Consider the following 23,568-nt stretch of genomic DNA (forward strand, 5'->3'; position numbering starts at 1 on the left):
TGATACAAAGATAGGTGGAGGGGCTGGTAGTGCTGAGGAAACAGAGAGTCTGCAGAGAGACTTGGATAGATTGGGAGAATGGGCAAAGAAGTAGCAAATGAAATACAATTTTGGTAAGTGTATGGTCATGCAATTTGTTAGAAGAAATAAACGGGCAGACTATTACTTAAATGGTGAGAGAATTCAAAGTTCTGAGATGCAATGGGACTTGGGAGTCCTCATACAGAATACCCTTAAGGTTAACCTCCAGGATGAGTCGGTGGTGAAGAAGGCGAATGCAATGTTGGCATTCATTTCTAGAGGAATAGAGTATAGCAGCAGGGATGTGATGTTGAGGCTCTATTAGGTACTGGTAAGACCTCACTTGGAGTACTATGTGCAGTTTTGGGCTCCTTATTTAAGAAAGGATGTGCTAACATTGGTGAGGGTTCAGAGAAGATTCACTAGAATGATTCCAGGAATGAGAGGGTTAACATCTGAGGAACGTTTGACTGCTCTTGGACTGTACTTCTTGGAGTTTAGAAGAATGAGGGGGGGATCTCATAGAAACATTTTGAATGTTGAAAGGCATGGACAGAGTGGATGTGGCAAAGCTGTTTCCCATGGTGGGGGAGTCTAGTATGAGAGGACATGACTTAAGGATTGAAGGGCGCCCATTCAGAACAGAGATGAGAAGAAATTTTTTTTAGCTAGAGGGTGGTGAATCTGCGGAATTTGTTGTCACGGGCGGCAGTGGAAGTCAAGTCATTGGGTGTATTTAAGGCAGAGATTGATAGGTATCTGAGTAGCCAGGGCATCAAAGGTTATGGTGAGAAGGCAGGAGAGTGGGACTAAATGGGAGAATGGATCAGCTTATGATAAAATGGCAGAATAGATTCGATGGTCTGAATGGCCAACTTCTGCTCCTTTGTCTTATAGATTTGATCCGATGGGAAGACTGATTACAAGGAGTGCTTCATGAGTCAAAGGAGTCCAAAATGGGAAGTTCTACTGGTGATTGATGATGAGAATCAGTGCCATGATAATAGTCATTCCCAGCTTTTGGACAATATGAGCTCCAACAATGTGCAGATTTAGACTGGTTTAATTGTAATGGGCCCTTTTTATTTTTCTTTCCTCTTAATAACTGGTTGATGAAGCTGAAATTAGTAAATACACTTACTTTATAATTGTATGTGATGTACGATCAGTTATTTCTTACCAACAGATAATTGTGCATGGGTAGTATTTACATAATATTCGCTCAAATAGTTGTTCCATTAATCGAAACATCCCAACTTTTCTGCTTGGTTGGACCTAACTCATACCAAACCTAGACGTACGTTGTTTAAGAAAGGTAGTCTTTTTACTCTCTGATTCTGGTGCCTGTTAGCAGATCAAGCTAACAAGCCAAGTTTAAATAGGAGCTTGGTGAGGGGATGGGGTACATAGAGTCGAGAAGCTTGTAGAGAGGCAAGGGACATGCGCAGAGAGAGGTATAACATGTCTCAAGACGTATGGTATGGAGTGGTACAGAGACCCCTCCCCTCAAAGCTAGCCAATTAGAATCTTCCACTGTTAAACTGTTCAGTGTTTTGAACCAGCCAACCAGATCATGACGTTTAATCAATATTCAGTTGGACTCTGGAGGAGTACATAGCCAGCATTCTGAGGACACAACACCCTCAACTATACACTGATGATGGCTTTTTAATTGGAGCCAAAATATCTGCAGACATTTTGCCAAGCTTGGTGATCAACCAAACTTCCATACACTATGAGGAGGTACAGTATAGAGAGGTATAGGTATTTATTTAATTTGTCATCGCAGTTAGAATAATGTAATTGACTGAAAGTCCTGTTCCTACACTATACTTCCTTTTGTTTGTCTGTTTTAAGCCCTTGGCTTCTTCTCACATACAGTAGATGACCCAGTGGATGTTCTAAGTAAGCAAATATACAGTTGTACTTCAAACTTCAGGGTTCTGGATGAGGGCTTCTCGGCGGTCAACCATTTTAATTCCTATCCCCATTCCTATTTCGACATGTCGGTCCACGGCCATTTCTACTGCCATGATGAGGCCACTCTCAAGTTGGAGGAGTGACACCTCATATTCATTTTGGGTAGCCTCAAACCTGATGGCATGAACAACAATTTCTTCAACTTCTGGCAATTTCTCCCCCCTCCACTTTCTCTCCTTTTCTATTCCCCATTCTGGCTCTCCTCACACTCCTTCTCTTCTCCCCACCTGCCTGTTATGTCCCTCTGGTGCCCCTTCTCCTTCCCTTTCTCCCACGGTCCAATCTCCTCTCCTGTCAGATTCCTTCTTCTTCAGCTCTTTACAATTTTCACCCATCATCTCCTATTTTCTTATTTCATCCCCCCCTTCCCTACCCACCTGCTTCCCCCCTCATCTGGTCTTACCCATCACCTGCCAACTTGTACTCTTTTCTTCCCTTAACCTTCCCCCATCCCCACCAGCGTCTATTCTGGCTTCTTCCCCCTTGCTTTCCACGACAAAGAGTCTCAGCCTAAATATTCAATTGTTTGTTCCCCTACATAGATGTTACCCGACTCACTGAGATTCTCCAGCATTTTGTTTGAGCTATTTTCCCCATTAACCCTTCCCTCCACACCCCCAACCACCACTACTTTATCATTTCCTGTCAGTCATCGTTATGTACAGACACTCCTATGCCTAGCATCACTTTATGGACATACAATCCATGTATCTAAGTTATCTTATGTATTTATATCTATTGTGTTTTTTTCACTATTATTGTGTTCTTTATCTTATTGCGTTTTTTGGTGATGCATTAGATCTGGAGTAACAATTATTTAGTTCTCCTTTACACTAGTGTACTGGGAATGGCATTAAGCAAACTTGAATGTTGAATCTTCCAGTTAGATGCTGAGGGATCAAAACATTCAAGTGCATAAATACAGAACAGTCAAGTTTGTGTAACGTAATGCATGAAAAGTATCTGATTTAAATATGGATACAATAAATATAACATGACAAACAAGCAAATATTTTGTGCCAAAACTTACATCACATGTTTTCGTTGTACATTTAAGTGGGACAGTAAAGGATCCTGTTTGAGCCTGGAACATTATTTCTCCTTCAAGATCTTCATTTAGCTGAGTTCAAGCATAAAAGGAAACCTTACTTTTATCAATTTTTTTCTCCAGCAATTGCAACTCTAAAAACAGTTTTCTATTCTGCTTTTTAAACTTTCTTTTCTAACCTATGGCAACCTGTTTTCACTATTAGTTATTTTTTCCTTGAACTCACCCAGTTGTCTGCTGAATTATGCAGGTACCCAACACACATAAAATGCTGGAGGAACTCAGTAAGTCAGGGAGCATCCATGGAAGGGGATGAACAGCTGACATTTCAGGCAGTTTCAGTCCTGATGAAGGATTGCAGCCTGAAACGTTGACTGTTTATTCATTTCCATAGATTCTGACTGATCTGTTGAGTTCCACCAGCATTTCGTGGGTGTTGCTTCAGATTTACAGCATCTGCAGAATCTCATGTTAATACAAGTACCCATGTATTTCCCCAGTTAAATATATTAAAAGAAAAAAGATCAGCAATTTAAAGTGAATCTGTTATAGACTATGACTAAATAAATTATACCAGGGAAGGAGGAAATGGCAGAGAAATCAAAAATTTGTTCTGTGCCAGTTTTTGTGAAAGACCTTGTCTGATAAGGTCAACTTCTCTGAAGCATAAAAAGTCTTTAAACTTGGGTTGTGAATTGCTTTGGAACATCGTAAGGATGTGTCATACAATAGAATAATGCAGGATGTGATAATTCATGTTTAAAGTGCATCTAATCATTAATTTGTTACTTATATGTCCAAATGGAGACAGTCACTATCACAATTTAAAATTATTTTTTAAAATTCTAGAAATTATTTGAAACACTAACATACCTCATTTCCCTAAATATTAGTTATGTGACTAATTCTATGCCTTCCAATATTTATTTGTTCTTTCTTTCAATGCTCTTATATACTGTATTTTTGGCCAAGATCATTTAACACATGCTAGATTGATCTAAAGTTAAAAGGTTGGCACAATATGGTGGGCCAAAATGCCTGTACTATGCTGTACTCTTCTATGTTCTATCATTTAACATACAGTATACATAGCAGGCTAGTCACACATTTAGTAATTAAAGCAGAAATGAAAAATACTCCAAGGTAATTACAAAGTATGGGAGATTAGTTTGAGGATCAAGGATCAATGTTATTCGCCATATACATTTACATGTATTAGGAATTTGGTGTGCTGTGTTGATGTAACATAAAACAACATTCAACAGTTATAAAGAATAAAGAATGATATAAAACAAAGAAATATTGAATAAAATGTGCATAAATACATAAAACAGTATGTATTCACAATGTAAATAGCATTATAAAAAGAAATTTAAAGTGTTTGCTGTGCAGTTTAGTGACGGGGTAATAGATGGAGGGTTAACTAGAATGATTGATCAAATTAACTGCCTGGAGAAAGAAATTTTTAAAATGCCATGATGTTTTTGTTAAGTCTGTCTCTAAATACTTTAAAGTCAAATCAGTAAAAAGAACCAAACCAACAATAATGGAGCATCCCTTCAAGAACTTGTGTTCTTGTGAACATACATTCAAGCATAAATAAGAAAACATCTGCAGATGCTGGAAATCCAAGCAATACACAACACAAAATGCTGGAAGAACTCAGCAGGCCAGGCAGCATCTATGAAAAAGAGTACAGGCGATGTTTCGGGCCGTGACCCTGATATGTGCTGCGTGGCCTGTTAAGCTCCTCCAGCATTTTGTGTGTGTTGCTGAACAAGTATTCAAGATCCAGTTTGTCAATATGATATAGATACTGAATACACACAATATTGTCACAATTTTATCACAAATTGCTGCAAGCTGCACAGTCTAAAAACTTCAACAATATGTAACATACTGTGGTGAACTACATATACCTGTCTGGACACGCCCCCCACCCACCCACTGACTGCTCCTGTGGCTCCTCCCACAGACCACTGTATAAAGGCGATTGGAGGCACTGCTCCTCCCTCAGTCTCTGAGATGCTGTGCTCCATTTTGCTGCTAATAAAAGCCTCTCATTCACCTCCCGTCTCCGAGAGTTATTGATGGTGCATCACATACTCATCTTCATAAATATTGCTCGACCTGCTGAGTTCCTCCAGTGTTTCATGTGTGTTGCTCTAAATTTCCAGCATGTGCAAGAATCTCCAATTATATGATTTACTGCACCATTGTGATGTCTCCTCAAGGTATATTTACCTTGATAAATCTTCTCTTTGATTGGGAGTCGAGTGAGGCCCTCTCTCACTGTCACTCCTCTGTGGTCCCTGCTGCCCACCTAATCTTCAATCATGTGCTTACCCAGCTCACTTCATCCTCTCTCCCCCTCCACCCATCTTTCCCCTCACCTATCATCTTCTATCTTGTACTCCTTCCCCTCCTTCCACCTTCTTATTCTGGCTTTTCCCCACTTTTTCCCCAGTCCTGAGGGAGAGTGAAATGTTGGCTGCTTATTCCCTTCCATAGATAATGCCTGACCTGCTGAGTTCCTCCAGCATTTTGTGTGTTCCTTTGTGTTTATGTATGTAATATGACTGATAATTTATGTGAATTTTTTTACTTGTGCCTTTTCTTGAGAAACGTTTGGAACCAACCCACGAAAGAGAATTAGTTGTCAACTTACCTGGAGAAATCATTCCAGTGTCTGATTTTACTGAGACTTCTGAATGCATTTTTGATCAGATATACATTTCTACTTACCATAGGTTTGAAAATTACTGTCATCTCACAGGACATACCAGCTGAAATTGGACCAGGAGGCTTGAATCTAGGAATAAAAATGCGATGAGTAGCAAGTGTTATTAGATATCTATACTCATATTAAGGATTAAAAACGTTAGTTAAAAGCCTATATTAAATACATTGCCTATAATAAGTACTCACCACTCCCCCCATGAAAGTTTTAATGCTTCATTGTTTAACAACATTGAATCACAGTGGATTAAATTTGGCTTTTTTGACACTGATGAACAGAAAAGACTCATGTCAAAGTGAAAATGAGTTTCTACAAATTGATCTAAATTAATTACAATTATTAAACACAAAATAATTGATCACGTAATTACTCAGCCCCTTCAAATCAGTATTTAGTAGATGCACCTTTGGCAGCAATTATAGCCTTGAATCTATAATTGTTTAGGTCTCTATCAGCTTTGCACAAATGGACACTACAATTTTTCCCCATTCTTCTTTACAAAACTGCTCAACCTTTTTCAGATTGCAGAGGGATCGTGAGTGAACAGCACTTTTCAAGTTGAACCACAAATTCTCAGTTGGATTAAGATCTGGACTCTGACTTGGCCACCCCAGGACGTTAACTTTGTTGCTTTTAAGCCATTCTTGTGTAGCTTTGGCTTTATGCCGGGGGTAATTGTCTTGCTGGAAAACAAATCTCCCAAATTGCAGTTCTCTTGCAGACTGCATCAGATTTTCCTCCAGCATTTCCCTGTATTTCACTGCATTTATTTTACCCTCTACCTTCACGAGCCTTCTAGGGCCGGCCACAGTGAAGCATCCCCACAGCGTGATGCAGCCACCACCATACTTCACATGGTGTGTTTCTGATGATGTGCCATGAAACACAGTATTTAGTCTGATAGCTAAAACGTTCAATTTTCCATCAGACCACAGAACTTCCGACTTCAGAGTTTCCCATGTCTTCTTGCAGACTCTAGCTGAGATTACATGTGAGTATTTTTTCCAACAGTGGCTTTCTCTTTGCCACTCTCCCATAAAGCTGTGATTGGTGAAGCACCCAGGCAACATTCGTTTTATGTGCAGTCTCTCCCATCTCAGCCACTAAACCATGTAACTCCTCCAGAGTTGTCATTGGTCTCTTGGTGGCCTCCCTCACTAGTCCCCTTCTTGCACAGTCACTCAGTTTTTGATGACAGCCTGTTCCAGGCAGATTTACAGGTGTGCTGTATTCTTTCCATTTCTTGATGATTGACTTAATAGTATTCCAAGGGATATTCAGTGACTTGGAAACTTTCTTGTATCAATCTCCTGACTTGTGCTTTTCAATAAATGTTTCACAAAGTTGCTTATAGTGTTCTTTTGTCTTCACGGTATAGATTTTGCCAGGATACTGACTCACCGGCAGCTGGACCTTTCACTGTGACTGTGCACAGGTGATATCCATTTAACTAATTCTGTGACTTAGAACATTACAGCACATAAACAGGCCTTTTTGCCTTTCTAGGCTGTGCCGAACCAATTTTCTGCCTTGTCCCACTGATCTGCACCTGAAACCACATCCCTCCATACCCCTCTCATCTAAGTACCTGCCCAAGTTTTTCTTAGATGTTAAAAGTGAGCTGGAATTCATCACTTCAACCACTATCTGCTCTGGCACTCTGGTTCCCATGCCCCTGCAAATCTAGTTTAAACCTTCCCCAGTAGCACTAGCAAACCTCCCTGCAAGGATATTGATTCCCCCTGTAGTTCAGGTGTAGCCCGTCTCTCTTGTACAGGTCCCACCTGCCCCAGAAGAGGTCCCAATGATCCAAAAATCTGAAACCCTGCCCCCTACACCAGTTCCTCAGCCATGTTGTTCATCCTCCAAAGCATCCTACACTTACTCTCACAGGTACGTGGCACAGGTAGCAATCCTGAGATCACTACCCTCCAGGTCCTGCTTTTTAACTTCCTACCAAGCTCTCTAAGCTCATTCTTCAGGACCTCCTCACTCTTTCTTCCTACATCATTGGTACCGAAGTGTACCATGACATCTGGCTGCTCATCCTCCTACTTCAGAATGCTGTGCACGTGATCAGAGACATCCCTGACCCTGGCACCTGGGAGGCAACAAACCATCCAGGTCTCTCTGTCATGACCACAGAACCTCCTGTCTGTACCTCTATCGAGTCCCCTTTCACTACCGCTCTCCTCTTCTTCCCTCCTCCCTTCTGCACTGCAGAACCAGACTCAGTGCCAGAGATCCGGCTGCCATAGCTTGTCCCAGGTAAGTCATCCCCAACAGCATCCAAATCGGTATACTTGTTGAGGGGAATGGCCACAGGGGTACCCTGCTCTGCCTGCCCTTTCCCCTTCCATCGTCTGACAGTAACCCAATTACCTGTGCCCTGCTCCTTTGGCGTAGCTACCTCCCTGAAACTACTACCTATAAACTCCTCATTCTCCTGAATGATCCGGAGGTCATCCAGCTCCTGCTCCAGTTCCCCAATGCAGTTTGTTAGAAGCTGCAGCTGGATGCACTACTTGCAGGTGTCTTTGACTTCCCACATCCTGCAAGAGGAGCATTCCAACATCCTGTCTGGTATTCTCTCTACACTTACTAGTTAAAAAAGAAACCGAATGAGCAAAAAGAAACAACAACAACAACTTACTGGAACCTACCTTCACCTCTGCCTGTTGAGCCAGCCATCCCACTCTGACTCAGTCCGCTCCGACAATGGCCGCTTCGCTAGACAAAACTTCTTTTATAGTGCGCTTGCTGACCGGCTGTCTTCAGCTACTCCGCTCCCAATTGGTTGGGTGTTTAAAAAAACTGAAAAAGCCTCTCCTTCTCAAACTCTGACTTCTAAAACTAATTGGCAGCACCAATGATGATTTGGTGTGTCATATTAAAGGGGTGAATACTTAAGTAATCAATTATTTTGTGTTTTACATTTACAATTATTTTAGATCACTTTGTAGAGATCTGTTTTCACTTTGACACAAAAGAATCTTCTTCTGTTGATCAGTGTCAAAAAAGCAAAACTAAATCTACTGTGATTCAATGTCGTAAAAACAATAAATCATGAAAACTTCCAAGGGGGGTGGTGAATATTTTTATAGGCACTGTAATTGACATCAAGAAGAAAGCTGGACACTCCTGTTAACTTTCAGATTTCAATTAAATTATTTCCATAATGTAATGATGTACAAAAGATCATAGGACATAGAAGTTTACCGAACATTACAGGCCCTTCAGCCCACAATGTTGTACAGACCATGTAACCTACTCTAGAGACTGCCTGGAATTCCCTCAGCACATAGCCCTTATTTTTCTAAGTTCCATGTACCTGTCTAAGAGCCTCTTAAAAGACCCTATTGTACCCACTTCCACTAGTGCCGCTGGCAGTGCATTCCACGCACCCACCACTCTCTGTGTGAGACTTACCATTTATATTATATTCTGTCTTCAAATTGGACCTACCAATTGAAACTATTTGCTTTGACAATGCGTCGCATCAGAGGTAGTGAACAACACAAACATGACATGAGAATTGAAATGTTCATGAATGAAATTTAAAAATCAGTACTTGTGGAATCACTTGCCTATCACCACCCCTTGTGCCCCTCCTCCATCCCTTTCTCCTATGGTCCGCTCTCCCCTCCTGTCAGATTCCGCCTTCTTCAGCCCTTCACCTTTTTAGCTATCACCTCCCAGCTTCTTACTTCATTCACCCTCCCCCACCCACCTGACTTCACCGATCACCTTCTAACTTGTACTACTTCCCCTGCCCCAAACTTCATATTCTGGCATCTTCCCCCTTTATTTCCAGTCCTGATGAAGGGTTTTGGCTTGAAACATCCACAGTTTGTCATCCACCTCCAGAGATGCATCTGACCTGCTGAGTTCCTTCAGCATTTTGTGTTTGTTGCTCTGGAGTTCCAGCATCTGCAGAATCTCTTGGGCTTATGTACTTGCGAGTTCAGCTGGACTACTGTCATCTACAATAATGGCTTTATCACATTGTTGGCATCTACACAATAGTTGCAGATAATCAGATCAATAATACATTTAATGCCAGGATAAAGAGGTTGATTTTAATGTTCATATGAAGGTAAGTAATCAAACTCAGCATTATTTTGTTTTGATGCCAACACATGCTGATGAAGACGCTCCACAGCAACACAAACAAAATGCTGGAGGAATTCAGTGGGGTGAAGGGACTCGATTCAATTGTTTATTCTCCTCCATAGAAGCAGCCTGACCTGAGTTCCTCCAGCATTTTGAGTGTGTTGTTACAGATGTCCGTAAGATCACAAAACATAGGAGCAGAATTAGGTCATTTGACCCATTGTGTCTGCTCCGACATCCAATCATGGATGATCCTTTTCTCCCCTACTCAAACCCATTCCACACCCTTCTCCCCATAGCCTTTGATGCCGTGTCCAATCAAAAGCCTATCAATCTCTGCCTTAAATACACCCAATGACCTGCCTCCCACACCAGCATGTGGTAACAAATTCACCACTCTGGCTAAAGAAATTTCTCCACATCTCTGTTTTAAATGGATGCCCCTCTATCCTCAGGCTGTGCCTTCTTGTCCACCATGAGAAATACCCTTTCCACATGTACTCTGTGTAGGCCTTTCAATATTTGAAAGGTTTCATTGAGATCCCCCTCAGACTTCTAGATTGAAGCAAGTACAGACACAAAGCCATCAAAGGTTCCCTGTATGATAAACTTTTCATTCCCAGAATCATCCTTGTAAACCAGCATCTGTGGTCTTTTTTTTAAGTTTAGGAAACACTCAGCAGGTCAGGCAGCATCCAAGGAAAAGGAAGCAAAATTAACATTTCAGGTTGGGAACCTTTCATCCTTCTCGTTCTCAGTTTTAGAAACATAGAAAACCTACAGAACAAAACAGGCCCTTTGGCCCACAAAGCTGTGCCAAACATGTTCTTACCCTAGAAACTATCTAGGATTACCTATACCCTCTATTTTTCTGAGCTCCATGTACCTATCCAGAAGTCTCTTAAAAGACCCTATCGCATCTGCCTCCACCACTGTCGCTGGCAGCCCATTCAGCGCACTCACCACTCTCTGTGTAAAAAACTTACCCCTGACATCTCCTCCGTACCTACTTCCAGGCAACTTAAAACTATGCCCTCTCATGCTAGCCATTTCAGCCCTGGGAAAAAGCCTTTGGCTATCCACACAATCAATGCCTCTCATCATCTTATACACCTCTATCAGGTCACCTCTAATCCTCTGTCGCTCCAAGGAGAAAAGGCCGAGTTCACTCAACCTATTCTCATAAGGCATGCTCACCAATCCAGGCAACATCCTTGTAAATCTCCTCTGCACCCTTTCTATAGTTTCCACATCCATTCTGTAGTGAGGTGACCAGAACTGAGCACAGTACTCCAAGTGAGGTCTGATCAGGGTCCTATATAGCTGCAACATTACCTCTTAGCTCTTCAGCTCAGTCCCACGATTGATGAAGGCCATTGTACTGTATGCTTTCTTAACCATGAAGAATCTTCAACCCAAAATGTTAAATCTGTTTGGTTTTTCTACAGATCTGCCTGCCATTGAAAGTTTCCAGTGTTTTCTGTTGCCAGTGTTTCCCGAAGCCTGGACTGACCCCTTGCCCTATTGTCCTGTTTATTACTTATTGTAATGCAGGTACTGTTTTTGAGCACTTTATGCAGTCCAGTGTAGGTCTGTAGTCTAGTGTAGCTTTCTCTGTGTGTTTTTTTTATTACGTAGTTCAGTCTAGTTTTTGGTACTGTGTCATGTAACACCATGGTCCTGAAAAACATCGTCTCATTTTCACTATGCACTGTACCAGTAGTTATGGTCAAAATGACAATAAAAGTTGACTTGACTTGATTTATTTTTATAGATCTCCATCATCTGCAGTTTTTTTCTAATATGCAGTATTTCCAACTGGCAATAGGTTAAGGGACACCTGCCAGAAATCAGCACAGATTCTTTCACAGATTAGGTTTGGTCATCATTAACCACTGAAATCTTTTGAAATTGGATTAAAGTTTGAGACACATTCTATAGAATAAGACAGTTCCATTACTGTATAGGCTCAAAAATTATTTAATTTTAAATCTCTGCTTACTAGCAATGAAACATTCTCAGTAATTACGCTCTACAAGTTAGTAGGTTAATTGGTCACATGGATTGTCCTGATAATAATATCTAAAACTGGTGTAATCCAAAAGGCATTACACACTACACAAAGGCAATAAACAGTTAATACTACACACATATAAATTGATTTAAATCTTCAGAAATCCACAATACTAAAAACTAAATAGTCCAAAAGTTCCTAGCAATTGACAAATGAGCATGCTTGGCTATTTCCATAAGTAAGGTTTTACCAGCTTGAGCTGAAAAAAAATACTCACTCAACCTCAATGAAGTCTTTCACGTGATCACTGATGTCAATCAGTTTACAGTAAGTGATACAGTATGAAGCATTTATCAGATTTGCCTTTTTCTTATAAGTTTTCCCAATATCAAAGTTCTGAAACACAAAGCAGTTTACAGCAATAATAAGATAAGTACTATCTTACATTAATTAATCCTCTGCCTAAACTGTAACCCAAAAGAAAGCAGTGACTCTATAGAACATCAGCAGGAGAAGCAAAAGGTATCTGAAATAAAAGCACAAGACATAAGAAAACACAAAGCTGCAGGTCCTTTTGCCTTTGGAAGGAAAGAGTTAATTTTGATTTCTCCTTGGTGCATATCGTAATAAAATGGAAGTTCAAAGATAAAATGGTGTCAGTTTGGAATGTGGTAATGACCAGTTTTCCCTCTTATTGACTAATGTTTTGTCTCTATTTTGAATGAACATCATTAAGATGAGATAGTTATGAGATAGATGTTTCCTCCTTACAGACCTGTAGTCTCCTTTTTCCTGAATTATGTGTCTGGGCTGAAGATCATAGTTGATAACGGGCAGCAGCTGGTACCACCAAAGGATGGAAAAGTACACTGGTGATAATTATGTTAAGGGTCTAAAAAAGGGGCATTTTCTTTGCGCATTGGGAGAGTTTTGGTTTTAGGCTAGTGCTAGGAACTGGAGAAGGTAGGGGCAAGTACATTGAGAGAGAGAGAGAGAGAGAGAGAGAGAGAGCTCTGTGTAAAATTTGTTGGATATGTGGCCCCCCTGCAACATTGCAGAGATCGGCTTGTTCAGTGAATGATAGGTTTTATTTGATTTTTGTACTGCAACTACTGTAGACGTTTGTTTAATTTTCATTTGTGCCAGTATTGTTTTTGTGCAAGTCCACTTTTCTAGTGATCTTGAAAATGTATCAAGCATCTCCTTTGTTTGTGAATGTATACGTGAATACCCTGAGACGAATCACAAAAGAACACAGGATGAATTCTCAAATAATTTTCATTACAGTATTGTGTAAGGTGAAAGACAGGTTTCTGGATCTAACTATATCATCAGCAGCTAAGAGAATGCTCTAATAGTAGTGAACTAAGTAACAAAAACAAGGACAAGGAAACATTCCAAAAAAAAGTAAGAGGAATTCTAACACTGTGACCTGTGAAAGAGATAGAGAGCTGGTAGGTTAGTGGCTTGTGAGACGGATGTCAAGAAATGTAGAGGCTTAACCCAAAAGCAGAGCACCAGAGATAATTCAGCTGTTAACGATAACTTTAGTAATGGACCACAAAATAACAAGCTACAAAGGGCCACAAAACAAGAGAGAACAGAAATTAAACACAGCAGGCACCAAGGTAAGCTTAAGGCAGGGAGAGTGAAATCTAGCAGCAAGTGGTTGAGGCTGACTGGTTTGCTGAGTGAAGAAGGATTTTGGATGAGAACTGGGATTAAATAGGCTGCAGGCGATGAGCTTGGAACATGCGGAAGGTGAATTCCATTAGCTGGGTGGAGCACAGGATGAGCCAACAGGTTTACAAGTAGATAATGGATGTAACATGAATAAAAGGAAGGAAAATCCAATGATAGGGTACAAATGCAGACAGTTAAATTGTACCACAGAGGCAAAATTCAAAAGGGTGAAGAAGGCTGGACTGAAGGTGCTGTATTTAAATGTGTGTAGCATTCGAAAAAAGTGATCAAACTCGTGGCACAATTACAGATTGGTCAGTATGACGTTGTGAGCATCACCGAGTCATAGCTGAAAGAAGGCCATAGTTGGGAGCTTAACATCAAAAGATGATTTGGGAAATAAATGCGTGGCTGAGAAGTGGGTGTAGGGAGCAGGGCTTCAGGTTCTTGGATAATTGGGATCTCTTCTGGGGGAGGTATAACCTGTTCAAAAGTGTTGGGTTGCACCTGAAGTCGATGGGGACCAATATTCTCGCAGGCAGGTTTCTGAGAGCTGTTGGGTAGGGTTTAAACTGATTTAGCAGAGGGGTGGGACCTGGAGTGAAGGGACTCAGGACAGGATGGATGGTAAAAAAGTAAAGATAACGTGCAGTCAGATTGTCAGGAAGGTGATGGGACTTAGTTGCAGTCAACAGGCTGAGTATCAAATCATTAGGGATGCAGAATCAGAAAGGATAGAAAATACGGTACTCAAGGTGTTGTATCTAAATGCGCATAGAATAAGAAATAAGATAGATGATCTTGTTGCAATATTACAGATTGCCAGTTATGATGTTGTGGCCATCACTGAATTGTGGCTGAAGGATGGTTGTAGTTGGGAGCTGAATGTCCAAGGTTACACATTATATCGGAGGAATAGGAAGGTAGGCAGAGGGGGTGGTGTGGCTCTACTGGTAAAGACTGGCATCAAATCATTAGAAAGATGTAACATAGGATCAGAAGATGCTGAATCCTTGTGGGTTGAGACAAGAAACAGCAAGGGTTAAAGGATGTTGTTGGCAGTTATATACAGACCTCCCAACAGTGGCTGGGATGTGGACCACAGGTTACAACAGGAAATAGAAAAGGTGTGTCAAAATGGCAATGTTATGGTAGTTAAGGGTGATTTTAACATGCAGGTCGATTGGGAAAATCAGGTTGGTAATAGATCTCAAGAGAGTGAGTTTATTGAATGCCTAAGAGATAGTCTTTCAGAGCAGTTTGTCGTTGAGCCTACTAGGAGATCAGCTATATTGGATTGAGTGTTATGTAATGAACCGGAGGTGATTAGGGAGCTTAAGGTAAAAGAACCCTTAGGAACCAGTGATCACAATATTATTCGAGTTTAACTTGAAATTTGATAGGGAGAAAGTAAAGTGTGATGTAGCAGTATTTCAGTGGTATTAGAGTGGTATGAGAGTGGAGTTGGCCAAAGTAAATTGGAAGGAACTACTGGCAGGGATGTCAGCAGAGCAGCAATGGCATGAGTTTCTGGGAAAAATGAGGAAGGTGTAGGACACGTGTTCCAAAAGTGAAGTAAAAATCAAATAGTAAAATAGTACAACCATGGCTGACAAGGGAAGTCAAAGCCATTGTAAACGCAAAAGAAAGGGCATACAACAAAGCAAAAATTAGTGGGAAGATAGAGGATTGGAAAGTTTTTAAAAACTAAAAGAGAGCAACTAAAGCAATCATTAGAAGGGAAAAGGTGAAATATGAAAGCAAGCTAGCAAATAATATCACAGTGGATAGAAGAAGTTTTTTCAAGTCTGTTAAAAATAAAAGAGAAATGAGAGTAGATATAGGACCGCTACAAAATGAGGCAGGAGAAATAATAACTGGGGATAAGGAGATGGTGATGAACTAAATGAGTATTTTGCATCAATCTTCACTGTGGAAGACACTAGCAGTATGCCTGATGTTGTTGTGCGTGAAAGAAGTGTGTACTGTTACTATTACAAGAGAGTAGGTGCTCAAAAAGCTGATAGACCTAAAGGTACATAAGTCACCCAGACCAGATGAACTGCACCCCAGGATTCTGAAAGGGGTAGTGTTAGAGATTGTGGTGGCATTAGAAATGATCTTTCAAAAATCATTGGACTCTGGCCTGGTGCCAGAGGACTGGAAAATTGCAAACATTACTCCACTCTTTAAGAAAAGAGGAAGGCAGCAGAAAGGAAATTATAGACCAGTTAGCCTTTTCTCAGTAGTTGGGAATATGTTAGAGTCAATTGTTAAGGATAAGATGATGGTGTACTTGGTGACACAGGACAAAGTCAGCAATGTTTCCTTCAGGGAAAATCCTGCCTGACGTACCTGTTGGAATTCTTTGAGGAGATTACAAGTAGGATAGATAAAGGGGATGCAGTGGATGTTGTACGTTTGCTTTTTCAGAAGGCCTTTGACAAGGTGCCACACGTGAGGCTACTTACTAAGTTAAGAGCCCATGGTGTTACAGGGAAGTAACTGGCATGGTTAGAGCATTGGCTGATTGGTAGGAGGCAGTGAGTAGGAAAAAAAAGGATCCTTTTCTGGTTTGCTGCCAGTGACTAATGATGTTTTGCAGGGGTCAGTGTTGGGACCACTTCTTTTTATGCTGTATATAAATGATTCAGATGGTGGAATAGATGGCTTTGTTGCCAAGTTTGCAGGTGATACGAAGATTGGTGGAGGGGCAGGTAGAGTTGCGGAAAAGGTAGGATGCAGAAGGACTTAGACAGATTAGGAGAATGGGCAAGAAAGTAGCAAATAAAATACAACATTGAAAAATGCATGGTTATGCACTTTGGTAGTAGAAATAAATGTGCGGACTATTTTCTAAACAGGGAGAAAATCCGGCAATCTGAGATGCAGAGGGAATTGTGCAGAACACCCTGAAGGTTAACTTGCAGGTTGAGTCAGTAGTGGGGAAGGCAAATGCTATGTTAGCATTTGTTTCAAGAGATCCAGAATATAAGAACAAGGATATGATGCTGAAGCTTTATAAGGCACTTATGAGGCCTCACCTTGAGTATTGTGAACAGTTTTGGCTGCTCGTCTTAGAAAGAAAATATTTGCTGGCATTGGAGACGATCCAGATGAGGTTCACAAGGATTATTCCAGGAATGAAAGGATTATCATATGAGGGATGTTTAATGGCTCTGGGTCTGTACTCACTTGAATTCAGAAGGATGAGGAGGGATCTTATTGAAACCTTTTGAATGTTGAAAGGCCTAAAAAGAGAAGATGTGGAAAGGATATTTCCCATGGTGAGAGAGTTTAGGACAAGAGGGCAGAGCCTCAGGATAGCCAAAGGGTGGTGAATTTGTGGAATTCATTGCAGCAGCTGCCTTTCAGACCTGGTGTTACTTTGACTTGACTGTGAAGGCCAGGTCATTGGGTGTATTTAAGGCAGAGATTGCTAGGTTCTTGATTGGACATGGCATCAAAGGTTACGGGGAGAAGGCCAGGAACTGTGGTTGAGGAAGAGGGGAAAAAAGGATCAGCCATGATGGAATGGCAGAGCAGACTCGATGGGCCAGATGGCTTAATTCTCCTCCTATGTCTTATGGTCTGTGGATTATAAATTACAGCAGGAGATAGAAAAGGCATGTCAGAAGGGCAATGTCATGAAAACTGTTGAGGATTTTAACATGAAAGTAGATTGGGAAAACCAGGCCAGTACTGGTCCTCAAAAGAGAGAATTTATAGACTAGCTGAGGGATGGCTTTTTCAGAACAGCTTGTTGTTGAGCCCACTAGAGGATTGGCTGTGCTGGATTGGGTGCTGTGCAATGATCTGGAGGTGATAAGAGAGCTTAAGGTTAAGAAACACTTAGGAAACAGTGATCACAATATGATTAAGTTAACTTCAAAGTCTGAGAAGGAGAAACTAAATTCCAATGTATCGGTATTTCAGTGGAATAAAGGAAATTACATGGGAGGGGATCTGGCCAAAGTTGCCTGGAAAGGCACACGAGCAGGAAGGACAGCAGAGCAGCAATGGCTGGAATTTCTGCAAAATATGAGGTAAGTGCAAGACAGATATATTCCAAATAAGAAATTTTTGAATGGAAGAAGGACACTACCATGGCTGACAAGTGAAGTCAGAGCCAAAGAAAAAGCAAAAGAGAGGGCATACAAGGAAGCCAAAGCTAGTGGGAAGATAGAGGATTCGCAAGCTTTTAAAAACTTGCAGAAGGAAACTAAGAAGGTCATTAGAAAGGAAAAAATTGATTATGAAAGGAAACTGGTGACTAATATCAAAGAAGATACTAAAACATTTTTTAAGTATATAAAGGGTAAACGAGAGTTGAAGGTAGATATAGGACCAATAGCAAATGACGCTGGAGATATTTTAATGAGGGACACAGAGATGGCAGAGGAACTGAATACATATTTTGCATCAGTCTTCACAGTGGAAGACATCTGGAGTATACCAGACATTCAAGAGAGTCAGGGGAGTGAAATATGTGCAGTGAAAATTATGACTGAGAAGGAAGCTTAATGGTCTGAGGGTGGATAAATCTCCTTGACCTTATGGAATACACTCTCGGGCTCTGAAGAAGTAGCTGGAGGGATTGCAGAGGCATTTAACAATGATCTTTCAAGAAATGATTCTGCAAATGTTACATCACTATAAGAAGGGTGGGAGGCAGCAGAAAGGAAACTATAGACCTGTTAGCCTGATATTAGTGGTTGGGAAGTTGTTGGAATCGATTGTTAGGGATGACATTACGGAGTACCTGGAGGCACATGACAAGATAGGCCAAAGCAAGCATGGTTTCCTGAAAGGAAAATCCTGCTTGACAAACCTACTGCAATTTTTTGAGGAAATTTCAAGCAGAGTAGACAAAGGAGATGCAATAGATGTGGTGTACTTGGAATTTTCAGATAAGAGCCCATGGAATTACAGGGAAATTACTAGCATGGGTGGAGCATTGGCTGATTGGCAGAAAACAGAGAGTGGGAATAAAGGGATCCTAATTCTGGCTGGCTGCCGGTTATCAGTGGATGTTGGGACCACTGCTTTTTACAATGTATGTCATTGATTTGGACTATGGAATTAATTTTGTTAATGACACAAAGACAGGTGGAGGAGTGAGTAGTGTTGAGGAAACAGAGAGCCTTCAGAGAGACTTAGATAGTTTAGGGGAATGGATAGGAAGTGGCAAATGAAATACCATGTTGGAAAGTGTATGGTCATGCACTTTGGTGGAAGAAATAAACAGGCAGACTATTATTTAGATAGGGAGAGAACTCAAAATACAGAGATGCCTAGGGACTTGGGAGTCCTTATGCAGGATACCCTAAAGATTACCCTCCAGGTTGAGTCAGTGGTGAAGATGGCGAATGCAATGTTGGCATTCATTTCTAGAGGTATAGAATATAAGAGCAGAGATGAGGCTCTATAAGACACTCATGAGACCATACTTGGGAGTATTATGTGCAATTTTGGGCTCCTTATTTTAGAAAGGAAATACTGACATTGGAGAGAGTTCAGAGAAGACTCACAAGAATTTTTACAGGAATGAAAGGGTTCCTGTATGAGAAATGACTGGCAGCTCTTGGGCTATATTCCCTGGAGTTCAGCAAAATGAGCGGGGATCTCATATAAACGTTCCAATTGTTAAAAGGTCTGCGAACAGATTAGATATGGCAAAGTTCTTTCTCATTGTGGGGGAGTCTAGGACAAGAGAGCACGACTTCAGTATTGAAGGACGTCCACTTAGAATGAGATGCGGTGAAATTACTTTAGTCAGAGGGTGGTAAATCTGTGGAATTTGTTGACGTGAGCGGCTGAGGAGGCTAACTCATTGGGTGTATTTAAGGCAGAAATAGATAGGTTCTTGATTAGCCAGGCCATCAAAGGGTATAAGGAGAAAGCAGGGGAGTGGGGATGACTGGAAGAATTGGATCAGCTCATGATTAAATGGCGGAGCAACTCGATGGGCTGAATGGCCTACTTCTGTTCCTAAGTCTTATGGTCTTATGGACATCAAGCAGACAATCTTCTAAAATTATTGATATTGGCTGGGGTCACCTGTCTTGTAAAGACACTGCCCAGAAGAAAGCAATGGCAAACCACTTCTGTAGAAAAATTTGCCAATAACAATCACAGTCAAGAGCATGATCACATCATACTACATGGCAAATAATGATGATGAATTTATAGTATATTTTTATGCATAGCACTGTACTGTACAGCCGCTGCAAAACAAATTTCACAACATACTGTATGCCAGTGATATTAAACCTGATTTTGATTCTGATTATGGAATCTGTCTGCACCTGTATTATCTACAAAGATGAGATGCAAAGGAAAAGGTTGTGAAATGAACTAAACTGAGCAGATCCCCAGAGAGAAAATAGATTGCCTAAGAAGTGAAAATTGGAAGAGCGTAGAGTGTACAACAGCATGAAGACACAGACTGAAATGAAATCACCAGCAGTGCAGCCACATAAACAAAATTAGCAGGAGTCAATGAAAGGCAGCCAACTCAAGCGGGAACTATACTGGCACTGAAGCCACCAAGTGTGTGCTGAGCTTCACTCAACTGCTACCTGCATTCCACTGTTCAAAAAAGAGAAATCCACAATTTTACTAGAGAATTGCATACAAAAGCTGGAGGAACTCAATGGGGCAGGAGAGTCTGGGAGAACAGAAAGCTGACAATGCACACTAAGATTGCAGTCTACAGGGCCTGCATCCTCAGCACACTGCTTTACAGCAGTGAGACCTGGAGCCTCTACTTCAGACAAGAGCGGTGTCTCAACATCTTCCAACTTCACAGCCTGAGACGCATCCTGGACATCAAGAGGACTGACCGAGTCACCAATAATGAGGTCTTGGCCCACGCCCAGATACCCAGCCTCTTCACCCTGCTCCAGCAACGCCATCTCCGCTGGCTGGGCCACGTACACCGCATGTCAGATGGGAGGATCCCGAAAGACCTGCTGTACGGGGAACTGGCCTCCGGCAAGAGAGCACAAGGGCGGACTCATCTTCATTTCAAAGATGTCTGCAAGAGAGACATGGAGTCACTGAACATAAACTTCCAGAGGCGAGAGGACATTGCCACTGATTGCTCTCACTGGAGGCTGGAACTACGCAGAGGTCTAAAAAGAGGAGAAGAAAAGCTGAGGCTTGTTGCTGAAGAAAAGTGCACATGCCGAGAAAACAGCACCAAGACAACACCTTCAAGTGCAGTTGCTGCAGCCGAGTCTGTCACTCCCGTGTGGGCCTCTACAGCCACAACAGATGCTGCTCTACCAACACAGACTGAAGCAAGACTTTACAGGCACAGATCCATGGCCTCGCAAGAGAAACAGATGCCATCATCATCATGATCACAATAGGATAAAAGCACAAATATGAAAACTAAAAAAATAAAATAAACATGAAAATAAATGACAAAAAGATGCTAGTTAAAAGCACGGTAAAATAAATAGGTTTACAGCTGTCTTTAAAAATGTCAACTGAGTGTATCCCTTATAGTTTTAGGTATTGAATTCCACAGTTTAGGAATATAATGCAAAAAAGCAGACCTGCCAATTTTCTTTTGGGGAAGATTGTTTCAAAAGTTCAAAGGTTCATTTATTATCAAAGTATAATATCCTTGCTGGTAGGTTTGCTAACATGGTTCTGGAGGGTTTAAATTAATTTGCAAGGGGGATGGGACCCGGAGCAATGGAACAGTGAAAGAAGTGCATGGAGTAAAGCCAGATCTAACATATAGAGAAGCTTTGAGAAAAGAGCAGCAGAATAAAGGGTATAAAGGTAGTAAGGTAGAAGGGCTAAAGTGTGTGTACTTCAATGCAAGAACCATCAGGAACAAAGGTGATGAACTGAGAGCTTGGATACATACATGGAATTATGATGTAGTGGCCATTACGGAGACTTGGCTGGCACCAGGGCAGGAATGGATTCTCAATATTCCTGGATTTCAGTGCTTTAAAAGAGATAGAGAGGGGGGAAAAGGGGAGGAGGAGTGGCGTTACTGGTTAGGGATACTATTACAGCTGCAGAAAGGGTGGGTAATATAGCAGGATCCTCTTTTGAGTCAGTATGGGTGGAAGTCAGGAACAGGAAGGGAGCAGTTACTCTATGGGGGTATTCTATAGGCCCCCTGGTAGCAGAGGAGCAAATTGGGAGACTGTACTATTCTATATTCTATGTTCTATATACAACTTGAAATTTTCTTTTCCAAGTTATATATTTTGATAATAAATTGAAATTTAAGAGACCAGTGGAAGAGGACCTGAGAGCTCGACCAGGATGATAAAATGAAAACAATTGAGATTTACTCCAGTAACAGACTATTAAGAGCTTTAAAAACAACTAAGAGAACTTTAAAATCAATTCTAAAAGATACAGGAAGCAAATACAATTAGCTAGGGTGGGAGTGATGTATCCTCATCCTGGTTTTGGTTAAAAATTCTAGTAGTGGAGAAATACCATGAATATATTGAGGGACTATACCAAATAAAAGTGTCAATTTATTAGGTTGTAAATTAATTTTTAAAACTTTAGAAATTGTAGAGAAAATAGACTTCCAAAAATGTTTCAATACAGAACACGACCAAAACATATGTGTCAATGTAGCTGTCTCGGTTTTACATCAGTCACACTGACTATCAACATCAGAAAACATTTTAGACAGTCCCTCCTTTGTTAAGTAGTAACGATGTACAATTTTAAATTGATTTGGAGAGTGATTGGCACAGATCGAAGAAGAGTTAACCAACTTCAAAATCCGCAACCTATCTTCTGTTATCAGGGTCATGTTAAGCTCTCTCTCTCTCTCCCAATCTTGCTTAATCTTAATTGAAGGGTAATTATGCTGGTGTAACAATAAATTATAAATTTTCCCAATAAAACCCTTCACTAAAGGATTCCTTTTTAAAATAATATCTAACAGGTCAGAATCTTGTATATATGGAAAATTACTAGCATGTAATTGCATTTGTTACATTATTGGCCAGACGGGCTATTTTGTTGAGATGGAAAGATGTTTCTGCTCCTACTTTGATACAATGGTTCTCAGGTGATGTTATGCCTTAGTTTGGAGAAAATCAGAAGTCAAACTTTCGATCCTCGATTTGATTTTGAGAAAAGGTGGGTTTCATTCGCCTGCTACTATCATTTGATTTGAGTTAATTAATATGGTTTCCTTCCAATTTTTTTTAAGTGGATTTGAGTTGGCGGGTTGATTATTTTTCCTATGGAAGCTTGTAAGATGTATAGCTCTGGGGTTGTGCTCCCAATGGGTTGTCTTTTTGTTTGTTTTTTTCCAGTTAGTAGGGTTTTTTTTAGTTAGTAGGGGTTCTTTTTTTCCTTCTTTTTCTTTCAAAAAAATATTCTTAACACTATTTTCTCTTATTATTATTAGTATATTGTTTAGCTTTGTTAATCAGTTATTTTCTAATTTAATTCTTTATTGTAAATAATGACATCTTGACTTAATGTATTTTTTTTGTTAATCTTCAATAATAATTAATAAAAAGATTTTTTTTAATGAAAATGAAAAATTCTAGCAGTGGCATTCTGAATGAGTTGAAGATTGTCAATAGGTTGCTTTGGAAGGTCCGTAAAAAGTGCATTATAGTAATCTAGTCTTTTTGATATAAAGGTGTGAATTAGTAGGTATATTGTATCTCTTAGAAAATTGGTCTCTAAGACACACAAAAAAATTTCTCTCAAGATATATGAATGAAACCAACTCAAGGCATGCCAAACCAGTTCTCAATACAATCTAGAAGAATTTGTGGTCAATGTGGTGAAGGCAGCATTTTAGACCACAGGTGAGATCCTCATTGAACCCTCTTCAGTTTGTCTACCAACTTCATGTGGGGGGTGGATGATACCATAATCTACCTGTTGCAGACAGCTCACTCCTACCTGGATGATGCTGGTGGCATTGTGAGAATTACATTTTGTTTTAATTTCTCT

At 40.6% G+C, this 23,568-nt stretch overlaps 1 protein-coding gene across 7 annotated transcripts in view; it reads right to left on the reverse strand.

Annotated features, from left to right (window-relative positions):
* cfap74 (cilia and flagella associated protein 74) overlaps positions 1 to 23,568 on the reverse strand; it is a 460,813-nt gene that overhangs the window by 194,620 nt on the left and 242,625 nt on the right. For all 7 annotated transcript variants that reach the window (XM_059952433.1, XM_059952430.1, XM_059952431.1 and 4 more), the window contains 3 exons: positions 12,194 to 12,312; positions 5,795 to 5,861; positions 3,032 to 3,121 (listed from right to left, as the gene is read on the reverse strand). In XM_059952433.1, coding sequence (XP_059808416.1) covers positions 3,032 to 3,121; positions 5,795 to 5,861; positions 12,194 to 12,312 — 276 coding nt within the window. The remainder of the gene's footprint in view (positions 1 to 3,031; positions 3,122 to 5,794; positions 5,862 to 12,193; positions 12,313 to 23,568) is intronic.

Source organism: Hypanus sabinus, chromosome 27 (assembly GCF_030144855.1).
Source record: "Hypanus sabinus isolate sHypSab1 chromosome 27, sHypSab1.hap1, whole genome shotgun sequence".
Classification (NCBI taxonomy): Eukaryota; Metazoa; Chordata; class Chondrichthyes; order Myliobatiformes; family Dasyatidae; genus Hypanus; species Hypanus sabinus.